We start from the raw sequence: 23940 nt of genomic DNA on the forward strand, positions 1-23940 counted from the left end.
ATTGAGTAGCTATACAGTTGTGAAATTTGTAATGTCTAAATTTGAGAGTTATTTATAGTAAAAATATTAACATGTCTCTTTTAGAATATTAAATCATTTGCAATTGGGTAAAGAAAAGTTTGTTTTTTTAAGTACAGAACTGTGCTGGTAGCTACAACAGTAGACCATTCCTTTTGAGTAGGAGGCAGAATGTAAATCCCTGAATCCCAGCCTTGACTGACATTAGTACTTAGACTCCCCTGATGACAGGGGTGTCACTGCTTTTAGATTTTTTTATTGTGATCAGCTACATTTCTGGTGCGCACAGATCTCATCATCATGTTTTGAGTCTCCTATTCAGCTACTGAGAGATCTAGAATTGCCTGTAGACTTTCTGTTAACCTAATATGGAGTAGACACGCTCTCATCATTTGGATATCCTAAATCCAGCGAACTTGGATGCAGGTTAGCAGAGCCAAGGGTTAGGAACCTCCAAGTTTGCACATGGATACTGCATGGATAACCAGCTAAAACCATACCGCCTACCACTGCAGACCACTGATAAGCTTCTCACTGTTTGTCCAGACAGTAGCAGCCTACCCATTAGGGCTTTGGCCTGCCACATTATGTGGAGCTGATTGAGAAGAATCCTAGCCCCTAGTGGCAGATTTACCTCTCCAGGTCTCATTAATGTGCCAGGCTGGCTGATTGAACACCAACAGTGCCTTGGAGTATTACCAGACATCCGCCTTCAGCATGGTGGAAGGACCTACATGGGGCAGCTTGTGCTGTGCCAGCCACAATGATGTTCTAGACATCCAAGCCTAGTGCTGTGTATCAGGTTTTCTCATTACCAGCTATAGTCCAAGTCCTTGTGAGAGGCTTTGAGGCTGATTCCTCCTCCAGGGTACTAGGTGACCTTGTTGTGTAGCATGGAGGCCTCCTTCACAGCAACTGCTTCCCTTTTTTGCCACAAATCCACCTTGCAGCTTGATCTTAAAGATAGGCTGAAGGAATCCTTTCCATCGCATGCCTGGGAGTTAAACCATGAAAGAGAACTGTTTGGACTCCTCTTGTATGTTACAAACATATAAGTTCCCTCTGTTTCGGGAAAAGGAGAGAAAACTGAATTGGAGGGCAGGGGGAATCCCTTCCTACTCCACTCAAGACATGACTGATTGTAGGACCACTAAAGAGGACCATTCACTGTGCTCTTAAAGATGTGTATGAACCAGAGTGTCCTATCCGCTTTAGGGAGGGGCGCGATAGTTTGCCAAAAAGATGGAAGACAACAATTTTTCAAACATCAGAATAGGATTCTTACACTTTATGAATCCATCTGAAGTGTAGGCCATCTGGTCTTCAGGATCCAGGAGGTTTCACTCTCTCGGCAAAACACATCCTGAAGAACTGGTCGACAGTAGCCTACTTGGAGTGCTTTGTGTATTTTTTTTTAATTAGCCAGCTTGTTTTAGTAGTAATGAAATGAATTATTTAGCACTCAATATTGTACTTCTTAATAGATGTCAAAAGGTACTTGTCTTTCAGATTGTGAGTGCACACAGCATAAGGTGCTGAACAACAATGGCCTGTGTTTCTGTAGCGCTCATTACAAACAAAGACACCCAAGACCACTTTTACAAGGATTGTGTGGCAGAGAGGAAGATAGAAAAAGCAGCTATCAATTGAATCACAATTCAGACAAATGTATGGTTTCCAGCTGACTTATCCATTAGGCAGATCTTGGGCATGTTAAACAAACTGAAGCATTTCTTGCTTTGTGCATTGTTTGGATTCCCGCTGCAGTTCCTGCTCTTGAGATTGGGCCAAATGAAGCTCTTTCCCCCCAACCCCCCCCCCCCCCCCCCTAATTTACTGTTGCTGTGTATGGTGGATCTGGGCTGTATGTGGTCGCATTACAATGACTGTGTAATGAGTGAGGTTAAGAGATTCAGCTCAAATTTCTTTTGAAAAGCTGCCTCCATCCAGTTCCCATAGCTTCAAACTGTCGTGAGTTCTGCTGATGCCAGTGTTTAGATCGAGCTGACAGTTGCTATCTTTTTTTCTCTTCCAGGCTGCCAGCATCAGCAAAGCTATTAACAGCCAGGAGGTACCTGTCAAGGAAAAGCATGCACGCAGTATCCTTTTTATATTAAAAGAAATGTTCCTTCCTAGATTCATATCAATAACGCACAGTAAAGTCCATTTTACAGGAAACTTTCGATTTACCGGCACCTAAATAACCGGAAATCTCGGTTAACCGGCAAAATTCAGGAGTAGGTTTTACTTCATATTGTACTTGCCTTCCTCCATCTGTTGCTGTGCAAGAGTGTGGCTGCAGCTGTTGCTAAGCTACAGAGACGCTTGGAACTTGTGGCCATTGTTCTGCACTTGTTGCTAAGCAACAGGGTTTGTTGCTTTATACGGAGCTGTCAGCTCTCCGTATCTTTTACTATAGCGTTTGGTTATCTGGAATTTTTGATGAACCGGCACCACGTCGGTGCCGGATAAAAAAAAGTTTCCTGTATGACTTACTATGATCACTCTATTCATTGATTGGTCAACTTCTGTACTCCTCAAATGAGGAATAGGCTGGCCTGGGAATTATTTTTTTTCCTGTTTTGACCAACTATCAACATATATTTGGGTATAGTATAGATGAGATGAAGAGTAAATCTCCCTCCCATCGTGCATTAACAATAACTCCAGCCTGGAAACTCTTTCTACTGCATCGATGTGATGTTCCCATTCCCCATACCAAGCCATCCTTTATTAGCATTCGGATTATTGCTAATTTGTTAACCATTTTGTACTTTGGACCCATGACCACGGGACACTGGGCTGGAGCTACCTTGAAGCTGGCAATGAAGTGAGGCTTTCATCCCATCTTTCGAGCTTGGGTTTGAACTCCGCTCCTTGAAGTGAAAGGAAATGTGTTATCAACTGTGTCTCCCACTCTCTTTCCCATTCCATGGCCACACTTATACAGAGATTTGTCTTAAGATATATAAATAAAATACTTTGTCTCTATTTTCTACTTGTTCACACACTGATTACTTTGATATAAATTTGAATGTTTTATCTGTTATCCTTTATTAACTTGTGCCTGTGCACATGATGTCATGCACATGAAGTTGTAGGGGGAATGTAAAGGGGATGACAATTATCCAGAAGGAATTCGATATGTATGGTCCCTTGAAAATTCCTCATCCGTACTTGCAAAAATTAAGCACCAATTTTGACCACATGATTGTCTAATTTACCCAGACTTCCCACTTGACATTATGTCAGATCCTGTTTTTTCCCCCCTCCTTTTCACTAAACCGTAGCTCTTGTGATAATTGATCAGGAAATGAGTGCACAGCCCAAGTATACACCCAAATAAGGTTGCTTCTAGCAACAACAAAAATGGAGCGTTTAATTTTCTAAATATTGAGTTGGGGGTGTGATACTGTTTTAAGAGTGATGGCTGTTTAAGGCTGCAAGTGAATTAAGCTACGGTAAAGTTTGCTTAAACTGGGGACTGGTTCTAAGTTTGTCTCTTCCTTGAATGCTCCCACCTCAAACTACTGAATCTGACTGAGTAAATGGGATGAACATGCCCTGCTTTGTGGAATGAAAGAATTTTATTCTCGGAGGAGGATCTTATTCTAATCTTGTATCTTTCTAAAAGAGCATTCTGCTAGATCGTATTGAATGTTCCTTGGAGACTAAAGCAGAATTTGTGATTATACTCATCATTGGGAGCTGGTAATGTGGGACAGATGGATATTAATTTTAAATGATTCAGCTATGCTATTTTTTAAGCTACTACTTCTGTGTTTTCTTGACTCCTTTGAATGAATTATATTGGGAACACACCATGAGAAAGGGGCATTTACCTTCTGGTCCTACGCCATTGGTCTTCCATTATCCAGCAGCTCCATCATGAGCTGGAAGTTCTGTCATGTCCTACACAAAGTCCTGAGAGATGGACATCCAAATGTAAGTCACTTTTTATCTAATTATGAAATTCTTCTGTAAGAGTGGTCAAAATCAGGGACTGTTGGGTCATTCATTTTAATAATACTTTTTAATGTTTTATCACAGCAATCGTGTTAAATAAATTAAATGTATTTTTAATAAATGGAGTGAGTTTTATTTTCAATTTACAGATCCCTTGAGTGTAATTCTAAGACCTAACATGCAATATAGAGAGGGCTAAATTCGGTTGATTTGCACCTCCTGTTAGCGCCCTCAGGGCGCAAATCAACTAGTGCCTGGGCACGGTGCTGCTAACACCTCCCACGAAATTCAGCGGGAGGTTATCGGTGGTGCTAACCGTTAGCGCCGCTGGCGATGACGTCATCGCCATGCGCATCGCCCCGCTTGCGCCACGGCTGTAATATTGGGTGGCACCCCCCCGACTTACTGCCGGACACTATGTCCGCCGGGGTCAGGAGGGCCTACCTGTAGCCAGGGCGGCGCTAGTTAAAGGGGAGGTGGTGGGTGGCCATTTTTGTTGCTGGCCGCCTGCCAGCACCTGCCCCCTCTGCCGTCCCTGGCCCCCGTGAAGCCCCACCCGCGGGATGCCGGCTGCTCTCCATGAGCCCAGCACTCCTCTTGAGTGATAGGCTCGTTTGCCGGTACTCCCGATCCCTGGTGGCCCAGCTGGGCGCCGGGATGCGCTGCGCCAGGCCCCTCCCCTTTCATAAGGGGAGGAAGACCTGTTGTACTGCGACGCGACGTGCCGCTGTGCCACGTAATGCCGCGATATTGGCTCGCAGCACCCTAAGAGGGATGCAGGGTGCTTCCAGTAGCGCCCCTCCTCCCTCTCGGGGCACTACCTGGGAAAATCGGCTGCAGGGGTGCTAACTTTTTCGGGGTGCTAAAATTAACGCCCCGGCGAACGTAGCGCCCCAAAGGCCCCCAAAGGGGGTGCTACCCAATTTTTACCCCGGAGTATATAAAGCAATGATATGTGGTGGATATGGTTCTCTGTGATCTAACTATCTTTGTTCTGACTCAAAGCGGGGTGGGGGCAGAAGTTGAGCAGATTATCATTGCGGGGAAAGTGTGCTGGCTAGCATTGATTTCCATATAGTTTATCTATTAAAGAATCCAGGATGGTCTTGTTAAACCAGATAGCCAAGTTTAAAGTGTGTTGGTATAGTTTTTTTAGAACACTACCCTAAGTTGCTAAACTTGTCCAGAGATGCTTGCTGGAAAAGGGGGTTGGCGATCAAAGGAGAGTCATTGCTGACATGCTTGAAAGTCCATCTTGATGGAAGACTGATTAGTTCACACTTCACTAGTTTAGCATTTAGTACACAGTTAAAGTGACTCCGAAGGGATACAGAGTGCTACTTCTTCCTCTAGGGAATCTCTCTCTGCTTCGTTCTTGGTTAGGTTGAGCCCTGACCACTCTTCTCGGGGATAGTCGCATCCTGGTTTCCATCAGAGGCCGAGAGTTCTCCCTCGTTGTATTCTAGTGTGCTGGCAGCAGCGGGCGTACCTTGCAAAATAACCTCTGGCTGGAATTTACAAGGGGCTTCTCCTGATCGTTTGCTGAACCTTTGGTGGAAGATCGTCGGAAAGTCGGAGAAATGGCGTAAACACCGTTTCTCTGGAGTTTCTGCTGAAGTTACGTCACACGATCAGGAAAACCCCCTCTTCTCGGGGTGCATCTATTCTGTATCAGCTGCATCGTTGTGAAGCAAGGCTGGTTTCCAACAATGTTATAGCATGCATGTACCATGAGAGAAAGTTGTTTGGCTGCAGGCAGTTTGTAGCTTGAGGAGATGAGGGGAACTCGGGGAGGCATTTCACAAGGTGCCTTTATATTGATAGCGTGCTGTTGGTGACAGGTGCATGGTACCCCCATTGCTGCTGATCCATGTGCCTCAGACCACACATGGGAGCGGATTTTTCCTGGATCCCAAGAATAGAGGTCAAAGGTATGGAAAACACTGCTTTCCAACAGAGACGGATGTCATGCTTAAAGAAAAAAGTTAGTGCGATGCTCAGAGGTTGAAGTCTCCTCTTGAACATTGCTTTACTGGAGCCCCACTGCTAATATTAAAATATCTATAGGCTCTTAAATAAATTAGGGAAACAAACTAGTTCCTGCACTTTTAATGTTTTAATAGTGAAAAAATGATAGGGCCACTGTAAAAAATGCTCCAGCAAAACTACCTGTATGGAAATCAATGGTTTGTGGATACTCTATGCAAGAACGCCCCTGCTTAATGTAAAAGTGTCTCTCTCTCATTTACAATATTTTGTGTTTTGTGCACAATGAAGACATTCTTTGTAAAGCCAGGAGACTATTTCATTAAAATTATGCAGAATATTTAAGGGAGGCAGTACTTTACACTGAAATTACTTACACATTTGGTTATCTGCTACTTCAATCCTTGCCCAGTTTCAAGATTGATAATATTTACAGTTTATCCAGAAGTGCATACCCTGATCTCGAAGACTGACAAGAGTGAGCTAAACTGAAGCACCTTTTGCAGTCTGGGTCATCAGGCGGGTCGGCTGTCCTCTATGAATTGAACCTGCAGGTGTAGAGATACAGGATTCATCCCTCTTGCCCTGAAAGCCAGTTCAGTTTCTTAGAGGGTTGCTTTGTCTGATATTCTTACTGTTTCAAATGGTTTTTAGAGAAATTATTCCTTGTGTCATTAAAAATTTGCTTCTACTTATTTCTAGGTTCTTCACGACTTCACCAGGCATAAAAGTAATATCCGTGAAATGGGAAATTTATGGGTAAGATGAGTCTTGAAAATTGTGATGTTCTAATTAAGAAAGATGAGGCCTGAAATCGTTTTTAGAAATGCCTTCATGTTTTTTCCTCTTTAGTTTTTCTGCAGTTTCCATGACCTATGTGAGCTTGGGGATTTCTAAATGAAAAATGCTGACACGCAAGTTTGAGAAAATATGCCATTAGGTTTTGTAGAGGAAAAGTGCATGTAGGTGTAAGATTTTTAATATGTTACTAGTTGATCTGATGTGGCATTGTACATGAGGAGTCAAGACACAGTGTAGTCTTCAGATGAAGTAAGTTAGAGGAGTGGGTGAATATTTGGACCAGGCAGCTCAGATGTAATTCAGTCTTCATTTTGAAGTCTTGTATTCTGTCCTTATTTTTCCTGTTTCCATTATAAATTCCTATGTCTACATTTATAATGGAATTGCCTATGTAAACTTCCCTCGCTATAAGAACACCTACTCCCAGTGGTGGCAGTGGGATGAGGGTGTAACTACAGCAAGACAAGTTTTATATAGGCAGTTTCCATTATGAGTATGGACATAGGAATTTATAATGAAAACAGTTGACAGGAAATGTGCAGAAGTAAATTTTTAAATATATTATAGATAGAAAAAAAGACATGAGGATGACCTCATGGGGTTTTAATGAGGATTCTAAATATACATTGGGCTATTTGACATAATTTGAACCCACAATAGACATTAACCCATTTCATTCACATCTATTCCAAATCACATTTCAATAGTTTTTCTCTTATCAAAAGCAAACGGCCTTCTTCCAACAGCATGTCCTGATGGGATTACAAGAAGAGTTCTTGTACGTCATCGCTTAATAACTTTGCAGTCAAGACATTAGCATGTCAGAATACTTTGTCCCCTCCAAAGAGGTCCTGTGGCAGTAAACCATCTGTCTCATTTCGAAGCAAATATGCTGTTAGTAACAGTGTAACTTCTGATTTGAGTGTGGAGCTCGCAATTGCTATTTAAAAACAGCGAAAACAAGAGAACCATGGACAGAAATTCCATTCATGTCATATTTAGCTGTCTATGCAGCTAGTTGTATATTAGATATGCTATTTCTGAAGGTTATTCATCTCAAGACAAAATTACTGAATTATTTATTAAACAGATATACAAATAGAACCATAGAAGTTTCCAGTACAAAAAGCTGCCTTTCTGCCATTGTATCAGTGCCAGCACGATAGTAGAGTATTCCAGAACTAATCCCACGGCTCTGCTCCCTCCCCACTGCCTTGCACCTTCAGCTGCTTCAAATATTTATCCAATTTTCCCATAGAAAGTGCAATTGTCTTTTCCTCAGCCACCCCCTTTGGGAAAGTATTCCATGCTCCAACAACCCTCTGTGTAAAGGACTTTCTCCTGATCTCTCTGCTTACACTCTGTGATAACCCCTCATTTCTGACCAAAGTACAGGAAACTTTGTGCTATCCGGCACCGACGGGACCGAGCTGTTGCCGTTCCCTCAAAACTGCTGGACAAACCAGCGTTAATGTTGAAGCATACGGAGCTCAGCTCCGTATCTGGCAACAAACACTGTTGCTTAGCTTCTAAACAGCCGGCCGTACCTTGGAAGCATCTCTTGTCGCTTAGCAACAGCTTCAGAGAGATTTTGCAGAGCCTGACTGTTGTAAAAAAAAGCCACGAGAAGAAGAAAAAGCCACGAGCAGAAAAAAAACCTAACAAAACGGCTCCTGATTTTTGCCGGTGGCTCGAGCTTGCCGGACATTTAGCCTCCGGATAACACAAAGTTTCCTGTAAATAGTCTTTCTCTATTCACTCTATCAAAACCTTTCAGAATTTTAAAAACCACTTAAGGCTCATCTTAGCCGCTTTACTCCAGGGGAAATAGTCCTAGTATAATAACACAAGAAACATAAGAAATAGGAGCCATTTGGCCCCTCGAGCCTGCTCCGCCATTCAGTAAGATCATGGCTGATCTTCTACCTCAACTCCACTTTCCCGCCTCCATCTCCATATCCCTTGATTCCCTTATTGTCAAAAAATCTTTTGAGTTCAGTCTTGAATATACTCAATGACTGAGTACAGCAGCAAAGATTCACATCCCTCTGAGTGAAGAGATTTCTTCTTGTCTCAGTCCTAAATGGTCATCCCCTTATCCTGAGACTATGGCCCCGATTTTCTGCCAGCCGTCGGGCGGCTTTCCAGACGGCCGGGGGCCGAAAATCGCCGAAAAAGCGGGTCGCGACCCCCCTCCCCCGCCCCGTCTGACTTTCGGACCGCCGTTTCCCCGCGACCCGAATCAGTCCCGCCCGCCGCTGGCGGGACTGGCCATTGGAACACTAATAAGCAATTATCACCATGTTTAAGCCGATTTTCAGGGGCCGTTGCGACTTTCAGGGGTTCCCCACGCTAAACACGCCTGCGGGGAACCCCGCTGATGAAACCTGGCGTGAAGCTTGCCGGCTTGCTTGCTGTCAGCTGCAGGTCATTCGGGAAAGCTGCGATTTAAAGGGACAGCATTTGTATGTTGAAGGACCTTGTTGTTGCAGGTTTGGGGCTACTTCTTCAAGGCTTAGGCACAGCTGTGGAAGGTTGGAGCCTCGCACACTTCTCCAATGTGATCTCCTGGGAAACCCCTCTTGCCACCCTCACTCAGCGCTTCCTCAGCGGAGGCATCTACGAGAAGCATGGGACACCTTTTTTTCCTTCCCTCCTTGCCATTAGAGGATCTCCAGCAGCAGAGGCGGCAGCAGCAGAACCAGGAACAGCAGGATGAGCACCAGGAGCACCAGGCTGCTGCTCACTCACCTGAAGCTGCACAGGCCAGAAGGGGCCAGCGCTTGGAAGTGGCTTGAGAGCACCTTGCTGCGCTTTAGGGGGCCATGGGGACCCGTTTCTGCACTGGCAGTCCTACTCAGAAGGACTTCCATGAAGGTCTGGTTTCTCTGTTCAATAGATGGCCAACGCTGCTCAAGAGATGTCATTTTCTTATGAGCACTTGCCATGTTTTCCGTACCCTGGCGAGTTATCTCCTCGATGGAGGTTGCCAACCTTTCCATGGTGATGCGTTCATGCGCCAATGACTCCACAAAGGCTCTGCTCATGGTCGCTATGGACTCCTCCATTCGCTCCACACTCGCAGCGACCCTGGAGACAAAACCTGCCAGAGACTCCTGCATCTGTGCATGGAGATCCATCACCTCTTCTCTTGCGGATGGACCCAGAGGCAGAGGGTTGACATGCAGCGCAGCTGAGCTGAGCTGGCAGAGTCATGCGCCCTCCGACGAGGACTCTCCACTGCTGTCCCTGTCTCCAGAATCTGCTGAGGCTCACTTGTGAGCTGTGATACACCAGGTGACAACACTACTCTATGTCCCAAAGGTCCCCCCGAAGAGTGTCTGCACTGGTGCTGGGTGCGCTTACTTCTGCTGACACTGCGCCCTCAGAGGTTGGAGCTTCCTCTGAGGAGTCTGGCTGCACAGCCTCTTCCTCCTCCACAGTGGGGATGGGGGCTCTGGATGGTCCTGTGGGGGAGTAGAGGAAGGAGTTAGAGATGTGATGCCAAGGTGACATGCACATTCAAGTTGACATCTGCTGACACCTGCATCCATGCAGCCTTGGTCTCAGTGGGAGGTCTCTTCCTGCCTGACCTAGGGAAGAGGACTTCCCTGTGGGCCCTAACCCCATCCAATAATGCCTGCAGTGAAGCTTCATCGAATTTGGAGGCAGCTCGGGGTCTGGCACTGGCCACAGCTGCTGCAGGCTCCTCTGCCATCCTGTATGGTTCGTTTGGAAGCCAACAGAGGAAGCAATGCTTGCTGTGGACCTTGAAAGCACCACGAATGTTGACATCATTCTGTGGGGCTTCCTGACTAGAAATGGACAATTAGCAAGGCTGCCCACATGCTGGAAACTAATTGGCCACTTGAGGGAAAATTGCGTGGAGCTGGCTGACATTTTTTTGTGTGTCAGAACCCCACATTCGGGGGAATCTGACCATTTCCCACACAAGCCACAAAATCGGGCCCTATGGGTGTGAACTTGCCAGCCCTGAGGAGGTGGGACTGCCGGGAAAATGGCAGAATCTGGGGGCGGGTGCCCATCCTGCCCCCAACCCGCCTCCATGCCATCTTCCCGGGAGGCGGGTAGCCGACCCGCGCCGGGTCCCGTCTCTTGGAGGCGGGAAGGGGATTACAGCCACTTAACTGCCTGTTAATAGGCAGATAAGAGGATTATCCCCATTTTACCCACACAAGTGCGGGCTTCCCGAAGGCTGCGAACCCCGCCAGGGTCACCAAGGTGAGCAGTGGGTCGGAGGGGGTCAGAGGGGTGCAAAAGTGCGCTGTGAAGCTAAGTGATGGGTGCAAGTGTGGAGAGGTAAGTATGTGAGGTAAGTGGAAAGTGTTAGAAAATGTTTACTTACCTTTGTTTCTTCCTGCAGGCGTCAATCGTTGGGGATGCGGAGAATCTCGCATCTCACCGGCAGAGATGACCGATGGCTGCTCCATTCTCCAATGCAAAAACCATCTAATTTCTACTAAAGAAAGAGGTTTGATGAGTCTTGAATACAAGGACTCATCAAACAACAGAGAATGTCAGTGTTTGACAGCTTCACAGAGCTGCCAAACGATGACAATTCATCTATCAAATTTTTGACAGATGAAACGTCATACGCTGACATTCTCTGTAATCGGCTTCCCCTTAATTCGCCTGCTAAACCCGCTGGGCGGGCTTAACAAGGTCAATCAAGGGAAAATAGCGTGGGCTGGCCAGAAGTTAATGGAGGCGGGACTAAAACCCGACAATTGGGAGTCCCGCCTCCAAAAGCTCCCCATTGGCAAAATCCAGCCCAATGCTCCCTGGTTCTAGACTCTCCAGCCAGGGGAAATGGCCTCTCAGCATTCACCCTCTCAAGCCCTCTAAGAATTTTATACGTTTCAATGAGATCACCTCTCATTACTCTAATCTCCAGAGAATATAGGCCCATTCTACTCGATCTCTCCTCATAGGCCAACCCTCTCATCCCAGGAATCAGTCGAGTATCTCAAGTCTCCCTGCATAACTTTGGTTTTCCATCCCTGGCAGCATCCTGGCGAATCTATTCACTAAGCTCCAACTAAATTGGGGCATCCAAAACTCTTAACTGTGACCTAACCAACACGTTGTACACATTTATCATTACTTCTTTACTCTTTTACTCTTTGCCCCATTTATATAACCCAAATGTTGTTGGCCTTTTTTATGGCTTTATCTACCTGTACTCATACTTTCAGGGAATTGTGTATTGGAACCCCTAGGTCCCTCTGTTAATCCAAACTCTTCAATGTCCTTTCACATGAATGCATCCTCCCATTCCTTGTTTTTTGCTCTCAAAATGTATTACCTCTCACATCCACAATAAATTGCATCTTCCACCTCTTTGTCCATTCCGGTATCCTGTGTCTTCCTAAAGTCTTTTTCAACCTATCACAATTGTTAAATGTACTTATATGGGCTAAAACCGAAAGTATAAAAACACTCAAAATAGTCAGTCTCATTATCACAAGCATAATTTAACATTTTGTTTTACTTTTCTCACCAATTTGCTCCACTACTTTCTGAATGCATTGCATCTTTTGCTGAGGTACAGCTCCATGGCTGCATGGACTTCAAGGGTTAAGTTACAAGGAGAGAGTAAACAAATTAGGGTGTATTCCCTAGAATTTAGACGGTTAAGGGGTGATCTGATCGAAGTTTTCAAGATATAGAGGGGAACCGATGGGGTAGATAGAAAGAAACTATTTCCGCTGGTTGGGGATTCTAGGACTAGGGTACATAGTCTAAAAATTAGAGCCAGACCTTTCAGGAGTGATATTAGGCGACACTTCTACAGACAAAGAGTGGTAGAAGTTTGGAACTCTCATCCGCAAATGGCAAATCTGAGAGTGATAGATTTTTGTTAACTATAGGTATTCAGGGATATGGGCCAAAGGCGGGTATACGGAGTTAGGTCGCAGATCAGCCATGATCTCATTGAATGGTAGAACAGGCTCGAGGGACTCAGTGGCCTACTCATGTTCCTATGCTGGGTGACTGACCCCTCCCCCGAACCTTGTTCAAGTGACCATTATTCATGTGCGATTCTTGACGGTGAATGTCGGCAGGTTAGTCAACCCTGAAGTGTGAGAGCCAAGCCCAAATCTGTCCTTGCCCAATGCCCAATTCCATTGGATCCTGGGCTGATGTTCCCCTCCCTCCCACAGCCCACCCCCGACAATCTAGAGTTGCTGAGTTTAATTGTAGCATCTCCAGTGACACCCCGGCTGAGATCAGGTAATTTAGCACTCCCTGCAGACCAGGAACTGAACCAGAACCTTCTTCAATAGCAAATTACTGCGGATGCTGGAAATCTGAAACAACAACAGAAAATATTGGAAACACGCAGCAGGTCAGGCAGCAGCGTGGAGATCAAAACAGAGTCAGCGTTTCAGGTCGATGACCCTTTGTCAGAACTGGAAAACGTTGGAGAAATAACAGATTTTTAAGCAAGTGTGGGGCAGGGAAAGGGAGGAGGGGAGGAAAGAACAAAGGGAAGGTCTGTGATAGGATGGAAGGCAGGAGAGATTAAAAGACAAAAGGGATGATGGTGCAAGGCAAAAGGAGGTGGTAATGGGACAAGTTAAGAAACAAAAGATGACTCTAGATGAGGTGTAAATGGGAATGGCGGAATCATCAACAGCTGCCATGTGAGAGAGAAAAGGAAACATAGCGGCCAAGGTTATAGTCTGAAATTGTTGAACTCGATGTTGAGTCCACAAGGCTGTAAAGTGCCTAATTAAAAGGTGAGGTGCTGTTCCTCGAGCTTACATTGAGCTTGTTAGAACAGTGTAAGAGGCCGAGGACAGAGAGATCAGAGTGGGAGTGGAGCGGAGAATTAACGTGACAGGCGACCGGAAGCTCGGGGTCACGCTTACGGACTGAACGGAGGTATTCCGCAAAGCAGTCACCCAATCTGCATGTGGTCTCCCCAATGTAGAGGAGACCGCATCGTGAGCAGCGAATACAGTATACTAGATTGCGAGAAGTACAAGTAAATCGCTGTTTCACCTGGAAGGGGTGTTTGGGGCCCTGGACAGTGGGAAGGGAGGAGGTAAAAGGGCAGGTGTTGCATCTCCTGCGCTTGCACGGGAAGGTGCCGTGGGAAGGGAAAGGGGTGTTGGAGGTGATAGAGGAGTGGACCAGGGTGTCGCAGAGGGAGCGGTCCCTTCGGAATGCTGAAAGTGGGGGGAGGAGAAGATGTGTTTGGTGGTGGGATCACGCTGGAGGTGGCGGAAATGACGGAGGATGATCCATTGAATGTGGAGGCTGGTGGGGTGAAGGGTGAGGACAAGGGGAACCCTGTCGTGGTTCTGGGAGGGAGGGGAAAGGGTGAGAGAAGAAGTGCGGGAAATGGAACGGACACGGTCGAGGGCCGTGTCAACCACGGTAGAGGGGAATCCTCGGTTGAGGAAAAAGGAAGACATATCGGAAGCACTAGTATGGAAGGTGGCATCGTCGGAGCAGATGCGGCGGAGATGGAGAAACTGGGAGAATGGAATAGAGTCCTTACAGGAGGCGGGGTGGGAGGAAGTGTAGTCCAGGTAGCTGTGGGAGTCAGTGGGCTTGTAGTGAATGTTTGTCAACAGCCTATCCCCAGAGATGGAGACAGAGAAGTCGAGGAAGGGAATGGAAGAGTCGGAGATGGACCATGTGAAAGTGAGGGAAGGGTGGAAATTGGAAGCAAAGTGAATTAAATTTTCTAGTTTGGGCGAGAACAGGAAACGGCACCGGTACTGTCATCAATGTACCGGAAAAAGAGGTGAGGGAGGGGACCTGAGTAGGACTGGAACAAAGAGTGTTCCACATATCCCACGAAAAGGCAGGCATAGCTGGGACCCATGCGGGTTCCCATAGCAAAACCTTTAATTTGGAGGAAGTGAGTGGAGTTAAAGGAGAAGTTGTTCAATGTGAGAACAAGTTCAGCCAGGCGGAGGAGGGTGGTGGTGGATGGGGACTGGTTGGGCCTCTGTTCAAGGAAGAAGCGGAGCGCCCTCAGGCCATTCTGGTGGGGGATGGAGGTGTAGAGGGATTGGACGTCCATTGCGAAAAGGAGGCGGTTGGGACCAGGAAACTGGAAACTGTTAAAGTGACGGAGGGCGTCGGAAGAGTCTCGAGTGTAGGTGGGAAGAGACTGGACAAGGGGAGAAAAAATAGTTAAGATAAGAAGAAATCAGTTCCGTCGTGCAAGAACAGGCTGAAACGATGGGTCTACCAGGGCAGCCCTGTTTGTGGATCTTGGGAAGGAGGAAGAAGCGGGCTGTGTGGGGTTGGGGGACTATGAGGTTGACAGCCATGGAGGGAAGATCTTCAGAGGAGATGAGGCCTGTGACAGTCTTGGAAATGATTGCTTGATGTTTGGTAGTGGGGTCATGGTCCAGGGGGAGGTAGGAGGAGATGTTGGAGAGTTGGCGTTCAGCCTCCGCACAGTAGAGGTCGGTTCGCCAAACAACAACAGCACCACCCTTATCAGCAGGTTTAATGATAATGTTAGGGTGGGATCGGAGAGAACGGAGTGCTGCAAGTTCAGAGGGAGGTAGGTTGGAGTGAGTGAGGGGAGCAGAGAAATTGAGATGGCTGATGTCATGCCGGCAGTTAGCAATGAAAAGATCTAGAGAGGGTAGGAGGCCAGGACCACCTTGTTTGGTATGACTCAGCTATTCACTGGATCAATTCTGAGCCAGATTTGTTTTATTTTGGAAAGAGTTCATTTTGCTCAAATATCCTATATCACAGCCATTCGATCTTGCAACAGTAACCATTATCCAATTATCTCACATCTGAGAGCTTTTATTCAATACAGGAGCTTGCTAAAGTGAAAGATGTCTTTCTCGGTTTGGCCCTGGATCAACAGTAATAAAGGAAGTATAGTTCTAGATGGGCAAGACTTAGAGTAGGTAATTGATTTATAATATCAATGTGCTGCAATATTTAAATTGAATATGAAAACAGCTGCCTAAAGTGATTTTCAGACCAACTCATTCTAAATGAATTATGTGACCTTCCCAACCCCCTCCAATTTTCTCCTACCCTCTGGTGGAAGCGTTATGGACGGGAAACCCAAAAGTATGGTTTCCTGAATGTGCTGCAGTTTTTATCCCCTTAGTCATTGTGCAAACCATATTTGCATTTCCAAGAAAGGATGTTTTTTTTAATAGGAAATCAGCACCTATTTGAACACTTTCACCTCGATGCTATTTACACTTTCTCTGTTTCAAGAAAAGAAGGGCCACAACAATATGTAGCAGAGGAGACAGTGGACTGGATTTTCCTTTGAATTACTGCCTGTTTTGGGTGGTTTTGAGATAGTAAGCAGAGTGGTGCCAACTTGACACTTTAGGAGTAAAAGGCAATGGATATTTATTGGCACCCCATCTATCACCTTAAACATTCACTCCCTTCACCACCGGCGTACCGTGGCTGCAGTGTGCACCATCTACAAGATGCATCGCAGCAACTCGCCAAGGCTACTTCGGCAGCACCTCCCAAACCCACGACCTCTTCCACCTAGAAGGACCAGGGCAGCAGGCGCATGGGAACACCACCACCTCCAAGTCACACACCATCCTGATTTAGAAGTATTTCGCCGATCCTTCATCATCGCTGGGTCAAAATCCTGGAACTCCCTCCCGAACAACAGTGTGGGAGAAGCTTCACCACACGGACTGCAGCGGTTCAAGAAGACAGCTCACCACCACCTTCTCAAGGGCAATTAGGGATGGGCAATAAATGCTGGCCTTGCCAGTGATGCCCACATCCTATAAAAACAAATTTTAAAAATGTAGATTATATAATACAGCATACTGAATCCCTGCACTTTTAAAAAAATAAAAAAAAATAATAACTTTTTGCACTTTTAATATTAACAAGGAATTTTTTTTTGGTGTTCTCCAATGAAGTGCACCCACCCTCCAGTTTCTCTGTATTGTTATCCAGTCATGCTTGGGGCCTGCATCTCAGCCCCCTTGAGTGGCCAACCCATTTCCAGAGCTCTTCCAATGGCTGGTCACTGGGGCATGATATAGTGAGCTGCAACAACACCATCATTCAATTTGCCCTCTTCCCTGAAGTAAAGGACTGCAGCCTGTGCCCAACACCACTTCTCTCTGCATGGGCAGGTCAAAAATAAACATTTTCATGGCAAGTAAGTTTAAACAAAAGTTTAATGGTTTGGGATGAATCACTGCGGTATCAAGAAAAGAAAGAAAGACTTGTATTTATATAGCGCCTTTCACGACCCCAAGACATCCCAAAGTGCTTTACAGCCAATGAAGTACTTTTGAAGTGTAGTCACTGTTGTAATGTAGGAAAAAGGCAGCCAATTTACACACAGCAATGCAATAAATGACCAGATAATCTGGTTTATTTGTTATGTTGGGTGAGGGATAAATATTGGCCAGGACACCGGGGAGAAGTCCCCTGCTCTTCTTCTAAATAGTGCTGTGGGATCTTTTACGTCTACCAGAGAGGGCAGATGGGGCCTCAGTTTAACAGCTCATCCGAAAAACAGCACCTCTGACAATGCAGCGCCCCCTCTGTACTACAGTGGAGTGTTAGCCTGGATTTTGTGCTCAATCTCTGAAGTAGGGCTTTGAGCAGACTTGAGCTAGACGCAAGGGTGCTACCACTGAGCCATGACTGACACCATGGCCCCGATTTTCGGCTTGTGTGGGGAATGGTCGGATTTCCCCGAATGTGGGGTTTCTGACACACATTAAAAAAAAGTGTCAATTTTCCCTCAATTGGCCAATTAATTCCCAGCATGTGGGAAGGCTTGCTAATTGTCTAAATCGAGTCAGAAATCCCCACAGTATGATGTCATCATTCGTGGTGCTTTCAAGGTCCATGGCAAGCACTGCATCCTCTGAAGGCTTCCAAATGAACCATACAGGATGGCAGAGGAGCCTGCAGCAGCTGTGGACAGTGCCAGACCCCGAGCTGCCTTCAAATTCGACGAGGCTTCACTGCAGGCATTATTGGATGGGGTTAGGGCCCACAAGGAGGTCCTCTTCCCTAGGTCAGGGAGGAAGAGGCCTCCCACTGAGACCAATGCTGCATGGATGCAGGTGTCAGCAGATGCCAACTCGCTGGGAGTCACCAGAGGAACCTTGGCATTACATCTGTAACTCCTTCCTTTACTCCCCCACAGTACCATCCAGAGCCCCCGTCCTCACTGTGGAGGAGGAAGAGGCTGTGCAGCCAGACTCCTCAGAGGAAGCTCCAACCTCTGAGGGTGCAGCGTCAGCAGAAGTAAGCGCACCCAGCACCAGCGCAGACACTCACACCTCGGGGGGACCTTCGGGACATAGAGTAGTGTTGTCACCTGGTGTTTCACAGCTGACAAGTGAGCCTCAGCAGATACTGGAGACCGGGACAGCAGTGGAGAGTCCTCGTCGGAGGGCGCAGGGCTCTGCCAGCTCAGCTCAGCTGCGCTGCATCTCGACCCTCTGCCTCTGGGTCCATCCGCAAGAGAAGAGGTGATGGATCTCCATGCACAGATGCAGGAGTCTCTGGCAGGTTTTGTCTCCAGGGTCGCGGCGAGTGTGGAGCGAATGGAGGAGTCTATAGCGACCATGAGCAGAGCCTTTGTGGAGTCATTGGTGCATGAACGCAGCACCATGGAAAGGTTGGCAACCTCCATGGAGGAGATAACTCGCCAGCATACGGAAAACATGGTGAGTGCTCATAAGAGAATGACATCTCTTGAGGAGCGTTGGCCATCTGTTGAACAGAGAAACCAGATCTTCATGGAAGTCCTTCTGAGTAGGACTGCCAGTGCAGAAATGGGTCCCACTGGCCCCCTAAAGCGCAGCAAGGTGCTCTCAAGCCACTTCCAAGCGCTGGCCCCTTCTGGCTTGTGCAGCTTCAGGTGAGTGAGCAGCAGCCTGGTGCTCCTGGTAATCATCCTGCTGTTCCTGGTTCTGCTGCTGCCACCTCTGCTGTTGGAGATCCTCTAATGCCAGGAAGGGAAGGTGCCAAAGGCCTCCCATGCTTCTAGCAGATGCCTCGGTTGAGGAGGTCCTGAGTTAGGGTGGTGAGAGGGGCTTCCCAGGAGCTCACACTGAAGAAGTGTGTGAGGCTCCAACTTTCTGCAGCTGCTCCTAAGGCTTCAAATAGTTCCCCCAAGCCTTGATCAACAAGGTCCTGCAGCCTGCAAATGCTGCCTCTTTAAATCTCTTCAGCCCTCAGCGACCTGCTGCTGCTGCAAGCAAGCAAGCCAGCTGTTTTCACGCCAGCTCTCATCGGCGGGGTTCCCCGCAGGCGGGTTTCAGGTGGGGAAAGCCCCAAAGTCGCAACGGCACGGGAAAATCGTCCTTAACAAGGTGATCATTGGTGATTAGTGCTCCGACGAGCAGTCCCGCCAGCGGGACTGAAGCAGGGCGCATGGAAACGGCGATCCGAAAGTCGGACGGGGGGGGGTCCCGACCCACTTTTTCCGCGATTTTCGGACCACAGCCGCATGAAAAGCCGCCCGACAGCTGCCCAAAAATCGGGGCCATATATACGTTTCCTCTCGTTGCTTCTGGAGTTGTGTATATAAACTTTAATTGTTCACATACTGGCTAAACACTATTTCAGGGCCAAGTAGACCCTTGCAATACTCTCAACCATCTGTTATTCTATATATAGAAATTGAGTCTCCAGCGAAGCAGCCACCAAGGGAAAAATATCCTATAAGTTATGCCCACAAGGGTGCACATCAGGAATGCTGTGACATTCTGTTCACCCTCCCATCAACTGAAATTACACTGCGTCAGCCAGCCAGCACTGTTGTTGCAGCTGTGCAGTAAAGCCAGTGTCAATGTGGTGGACAACAGTAAGATCTCCAGAGGAAACCCTGAGTATAATCGTTTTTAATGGTTTTGCTAGCTGAGTTAAAGTTTGCCCTATGTCCTGTGAAGTCCGGAGTAAACTAAATGTAGTTTAAAAATGGGGCAACGTTGAAATTTATATAAAAGCCCAGCAGTAAAACATTATCCAAATAATGGGAAGGAATCAATCTCCAGATGATGAATATCATGCAATTTATGCAAATATGCATACCTAATTGTGTAACTTTATTTATTTCTCTCTCACATGGCAGCTGTTATTGATTCTGCCATTGCCATTTACACCTCATCTAGAATCATCTTTTGTTTCTTTACTTGTCCCATTACCATCTCATTTTGCCTTGCACCATCATCCCTTTTGCCTTTTAATCTCTCCTGCCTTCCATCCTATCACAGTCCTTCCCTTTTCTCCTTTCCTCCCCTCCTTCCTTTCCCTGCCCCTACACTTGCTTAAAAATCTGTTACAACTCTAACTTTTTCCAGTTCTGACGAAGGGTCACAGACCTGAAACATTAACTCTGTTTCTCTCTCCATGGATGCTGCCTGACCTGCTGAGTATTTCCAGCATTTTCGGTTGTTATTTCAGATTTCCAGCATCTGCAGTATTTTGCTAATGTAAATTAGGGTTACATTTTTATCCATCAATCTGTAATTATTGAAATTCTTATGCCTGCGTGCACACCCTGTCAACATTTCCCATTATAAATTCCAAAGTCCACACTTATAATGAAAATTGCTGTAATTCACCCCACCAGCCAATGGAGGTGCTGTAGAACCACCACTGGCTGGAGGGCATAATTACAATGTGACAAGTTTATATAGGCAATTTCCTTATAAATATGGACATGGGAATTCAGAATGAAAATAAGGCTAGAATGTATGACTTTAAAATGGGGTTTGTGTGCCTTGGTCTAATTATCCCTCACCCTCTAACCCTGCTTTTATCACCATGGGCAATTGGCTAGTAGATTATAAGAATTGTTAGTATTGTTCAGCCCATCCCCTTTACCTGACAGACCAGCTTTCAGAGCAAGTGAACTAGGAATATGGAAAAGCATATTTGTATATCAGCAGTTTCTTTTGTCTTGCTATGGAGCACAGGGATGAATAAAGCTCCCTATGCTTGTGTTTATATGATTCTTGCAAAGACTGTATTCTGTTTTCGCTGAGGAACAAAATTGCATATTCCTTTCTCACAATTTTTTCAGCTCGAGTTCTGTAGGAAGTCTGAGCCTTCTCTGACTGGTTTTGTTTAACTAACCCCTTGGAATTTTGTCTCCTGACTCAGGGCATCTGATAATGTTTTTATCTCATCTGTGCTGCTGGCTTCTGTTTTTAAAAAAAAAAAAAAAAAAAATTCCATTTGTGAATAAATTCGTTCAATAGTTGTGGAGAAAAAGCATTGCATGGCTGATCTGATCCATCTTCTGAAGTGATGGGAGATGCAGTGCAATGCTATGCATTATGTGGTAGTATAAGTTTATAATAGGAGAGCAGATTGTTTGCCCTGTAGCACACTATGGGGGAGAAATTGGGTGAGTAGCGCCACTTGTTAGCGCCTAAAGAGGCAGGCAGTGGCTGTAGCGCCACTGGCTGCGCCTCCCGCGATATTGAGTTGGGGCGATAATGGTGGCGTTAGCCTTTTGCGCTGCACCGCCACCGATGACGTCATCGGTATGCGCAGCGCCCCATTCGCGCCCCGTTCACGATATTTGGTTGCGAATGCCGCAGTTGCGCCGTTCGCTACCCGCGCCCGGTTTACGGGGCCTTACTGTGCCGGCAGCGGCGCAAGTTAAGGTGGAGGTGCGGGGCGGCCGCCTTTTTCAGCGGCCGCCTGCCAGCACCTCCGTCCCCGGCCTCCTGACCCCCCACCCCCGCGGCATTGTCGGTTGTTTCCTGAGAGCCCGGCACTTCTCCTTGGTGCCGGGCTCTTTTGCCGGCATACGCGATCGGGGATCGCGCTGTTGCAGGCCCCTCCCCCTTAACAGTGGGAGGAAGGCCTGCAGTACCGCAGCGTGCCATGCCGCAGCGTGTGGCGCTGCGGCACGTTGCGCTGCGATATTCAGTTTCAGCGCCCTAAGAGGGACGTGGAGCTCCTCGAGCCTTGCCCCGTCTCCCTCTAGGGGCAATGAAACTGAATATCGGACGATCGCTGAAGACTCGAACGCTGCGCTAAATCCTGCGCTCAGGCGAACTTGGCGCCAGTTTGGCGCCTCAACCCAATTTCTAGGCCTATATCTCATATGCTATTCACGTCGGATTGAATTTCAGGTCATAAAGAGCGGTGTTTGTTTAAAAAATTTTGGGAACAAGCAAAAATTGGAACACTGATAACTGTTCATTCAGTTTGCACACAAGGCAAAGTGGTACTGGGACTAGCTGAGGCCTTCGGGTATGTAGCAGTTAAAGGGGAAAAAATTGTTCATAAACCTCTTGTATTTATTAGAAACTAATGGTCACAAATATTTGAGTGAGATAATACAGAGATGGTACTGGATATGGATTAAATATTCTCTTGAGAACTATCCATTAAATAAAGTAGCTTGTAAATTTATACGTTATTTTGTTAATATTACTTCTAAAATCAAATCCTTTATGTAGAATTTGTTTTTAAATGCTATAAGGTATCTTTTACTCTTAGGATTGTATCTTTTTAATTTTGTGATAAAATCTCGTTAAAAAAATTCCTCTAGGGCCATATGCATGACCGGTACGGGCAGCTGGCAAGTGTCTACGTGAAACTTCTTGGTATCAAGATGGATTTTCATAAAAAGGTATTTACTTCATTGTACTATTTGAATGACACACCTTATTTGGATGTTTTTTCTGAAGTGAGATATCCAGATGCACTATTTGTGTTAAATTTAATGTCTTAGGACTTCATGCACACCTCGTCTGCTGATGTTAATGTACCTGAATTATGCTTCATTGACCACATAAGACAAAAAAGGGTGTTAGCTAGATCAAACCAGGTAATATGGGAAGAACTTGCATTTATATTGTGCCTTTTTGTCCCATAGCAGTTCACATCTAATAGATGACTTTTGAAACTTAGTTGTTATGTAGGCAATTGACATGAAAGATCTGATTCCAATAGTTGTCGATGGAAGGTAGGGTTCCTGCAGGCAACTACTTGACGATTGAATGCCCTGTGAAGTTGTAAACATTCCATTTTTATGCAAAATAACATCTACCTTTTTTGTGACCATAAATGTTTGGTCGGTAATTAACGTAAAATAAATTGTACTTATAACCTTAGTGTCACAAAAGCATATCTGGAGGAAGAAACAGAACATTTTATTAAAAATCTTGTGCATAGCAAACAATTACCTGTAAGTGTAAGACTTCCTGTAACAGTTTTTTTTTTAAATTCGTTTATGGGATGTGGGCGTCGCTGGCAAGGCCAGCATTTATTGCCCATCCCTAGTTTCCCTTGAGACAATGGTGGCGAGCTGCCTTCTTGAACCGCTGCAGTCCGTGTGGTGATGGTACTCCCACAGTGCTGTTAGGGAGAGAGTTCCAGGATTTTGACCCAGCGACGATGAAGGATCAGCAAAATACTTCTAAGTCAGGATGGTGTGTGACTTGGAGGGGAACTTGGAGGTGGTGGTGTTCCCATGCGTCTGCTGCCCTTGTCCTTCTAGGTGGAAGAGGTCGCGGGTTTGGGAGGTGTTGCCGAAGAAACCTTGGCGAGTTGCTGCGATGCATCTTGTAGATGGTACACACTGCAGCCACGGTACGCCGGTGGTGGAGGGAGCGAATGTTTAAGGTGGTGGATGGGGTGCCAATCAAGCGGGCTGCTTTGTCCTGGATGATGTCAAGCTTCTTGAGTGTTGTTGGAGCTGCACTCATCCAAGCAAGTGGAGAGTATTCCATCACCCTCCTTACTTGTGCCTTGTAGATGGTGAAAAGGCTTTTGGGAGTCAAGAGTGAGACACCCGCCTCTGACTTGCTCTTGTTGCCTTAGTATTTATGTGGCAGGTCCAGTTAAGTTTCTGGTCAATGGTAACCTCCATGATATTGATGGTGGGGGGCGATGGTAATGCCATTGAATGTCAAGGGGCGGTGGTTAGACTCTCGCTTGTTGGAGATAGTCATTGCCTGAAACTTCTGTGGCGTGAATGTTACCTGCCACTTATCAGCCCAAGCCTGAACGTCGTCCAGGTCTTGTTGCATGCGGACATGGACTGCTTCATTATCTGAGGAGTTGTGAATGGCGCTGAACACTGTGCAGTCATCAGCGAACATCCCCATTTCTGACCTTATGTTGGAGGGAAGGTCATTGATGAAGCAGCTGAAGATGGTTGAGCCTAGGACACTG

At 46.4% G+C, this 23940-nt stretch overlaps 1 protein-coding gene across 3 annotated transcripts in view; it reads left to right on the forward strand.

Annotated features, from left to right (window-relative positions):
* Positions 1-23940, forward strand: part of LOC147104380 (huntingtin-interacting protein 1-related protein-like) — a 171187-nt gene that overhangs the window by 48580 nt on the left and 98667 nt on the right. For all 3 annotated transcript variants that reach the window (XM_085961679.1, XM_085961677.1, XM_085961678.1), the window contains exons 2-5: positions 2054-2117; positions 3821-3963; positions 6673-6729; positions 22313-22393. In XM_085961679.1, the coding sequence (XP_085817805.1) occupies positions 2054-2117; positions 3821-3963; positions 6673-6729; positions 22313-22393 (345 nt within the window). The remainder of the gene's footprint in view (positions 1-2053; positions 2118-3820; positions 3964-6672; positions 6730-22312; positions 22394-23940) is intronic.

The sequence above is a fragment of the Somniosus microcephalus genome, chromosome 19 (assembly GCF_052327205.1).
Source record: "Somniosus microcephalus isolate GS21.2 chromosome 19, FLI_Smic_1.0, whole genome shotgun sequence".
In the NCBI taxonomy this organism is placed as follows: domain Eukaryota; kingdom Metazoa; phylum Chordata; class Chondrichthyes; order Squaliformes; family Somniosidae; genus Somniosus; species Somniosus microcephalus.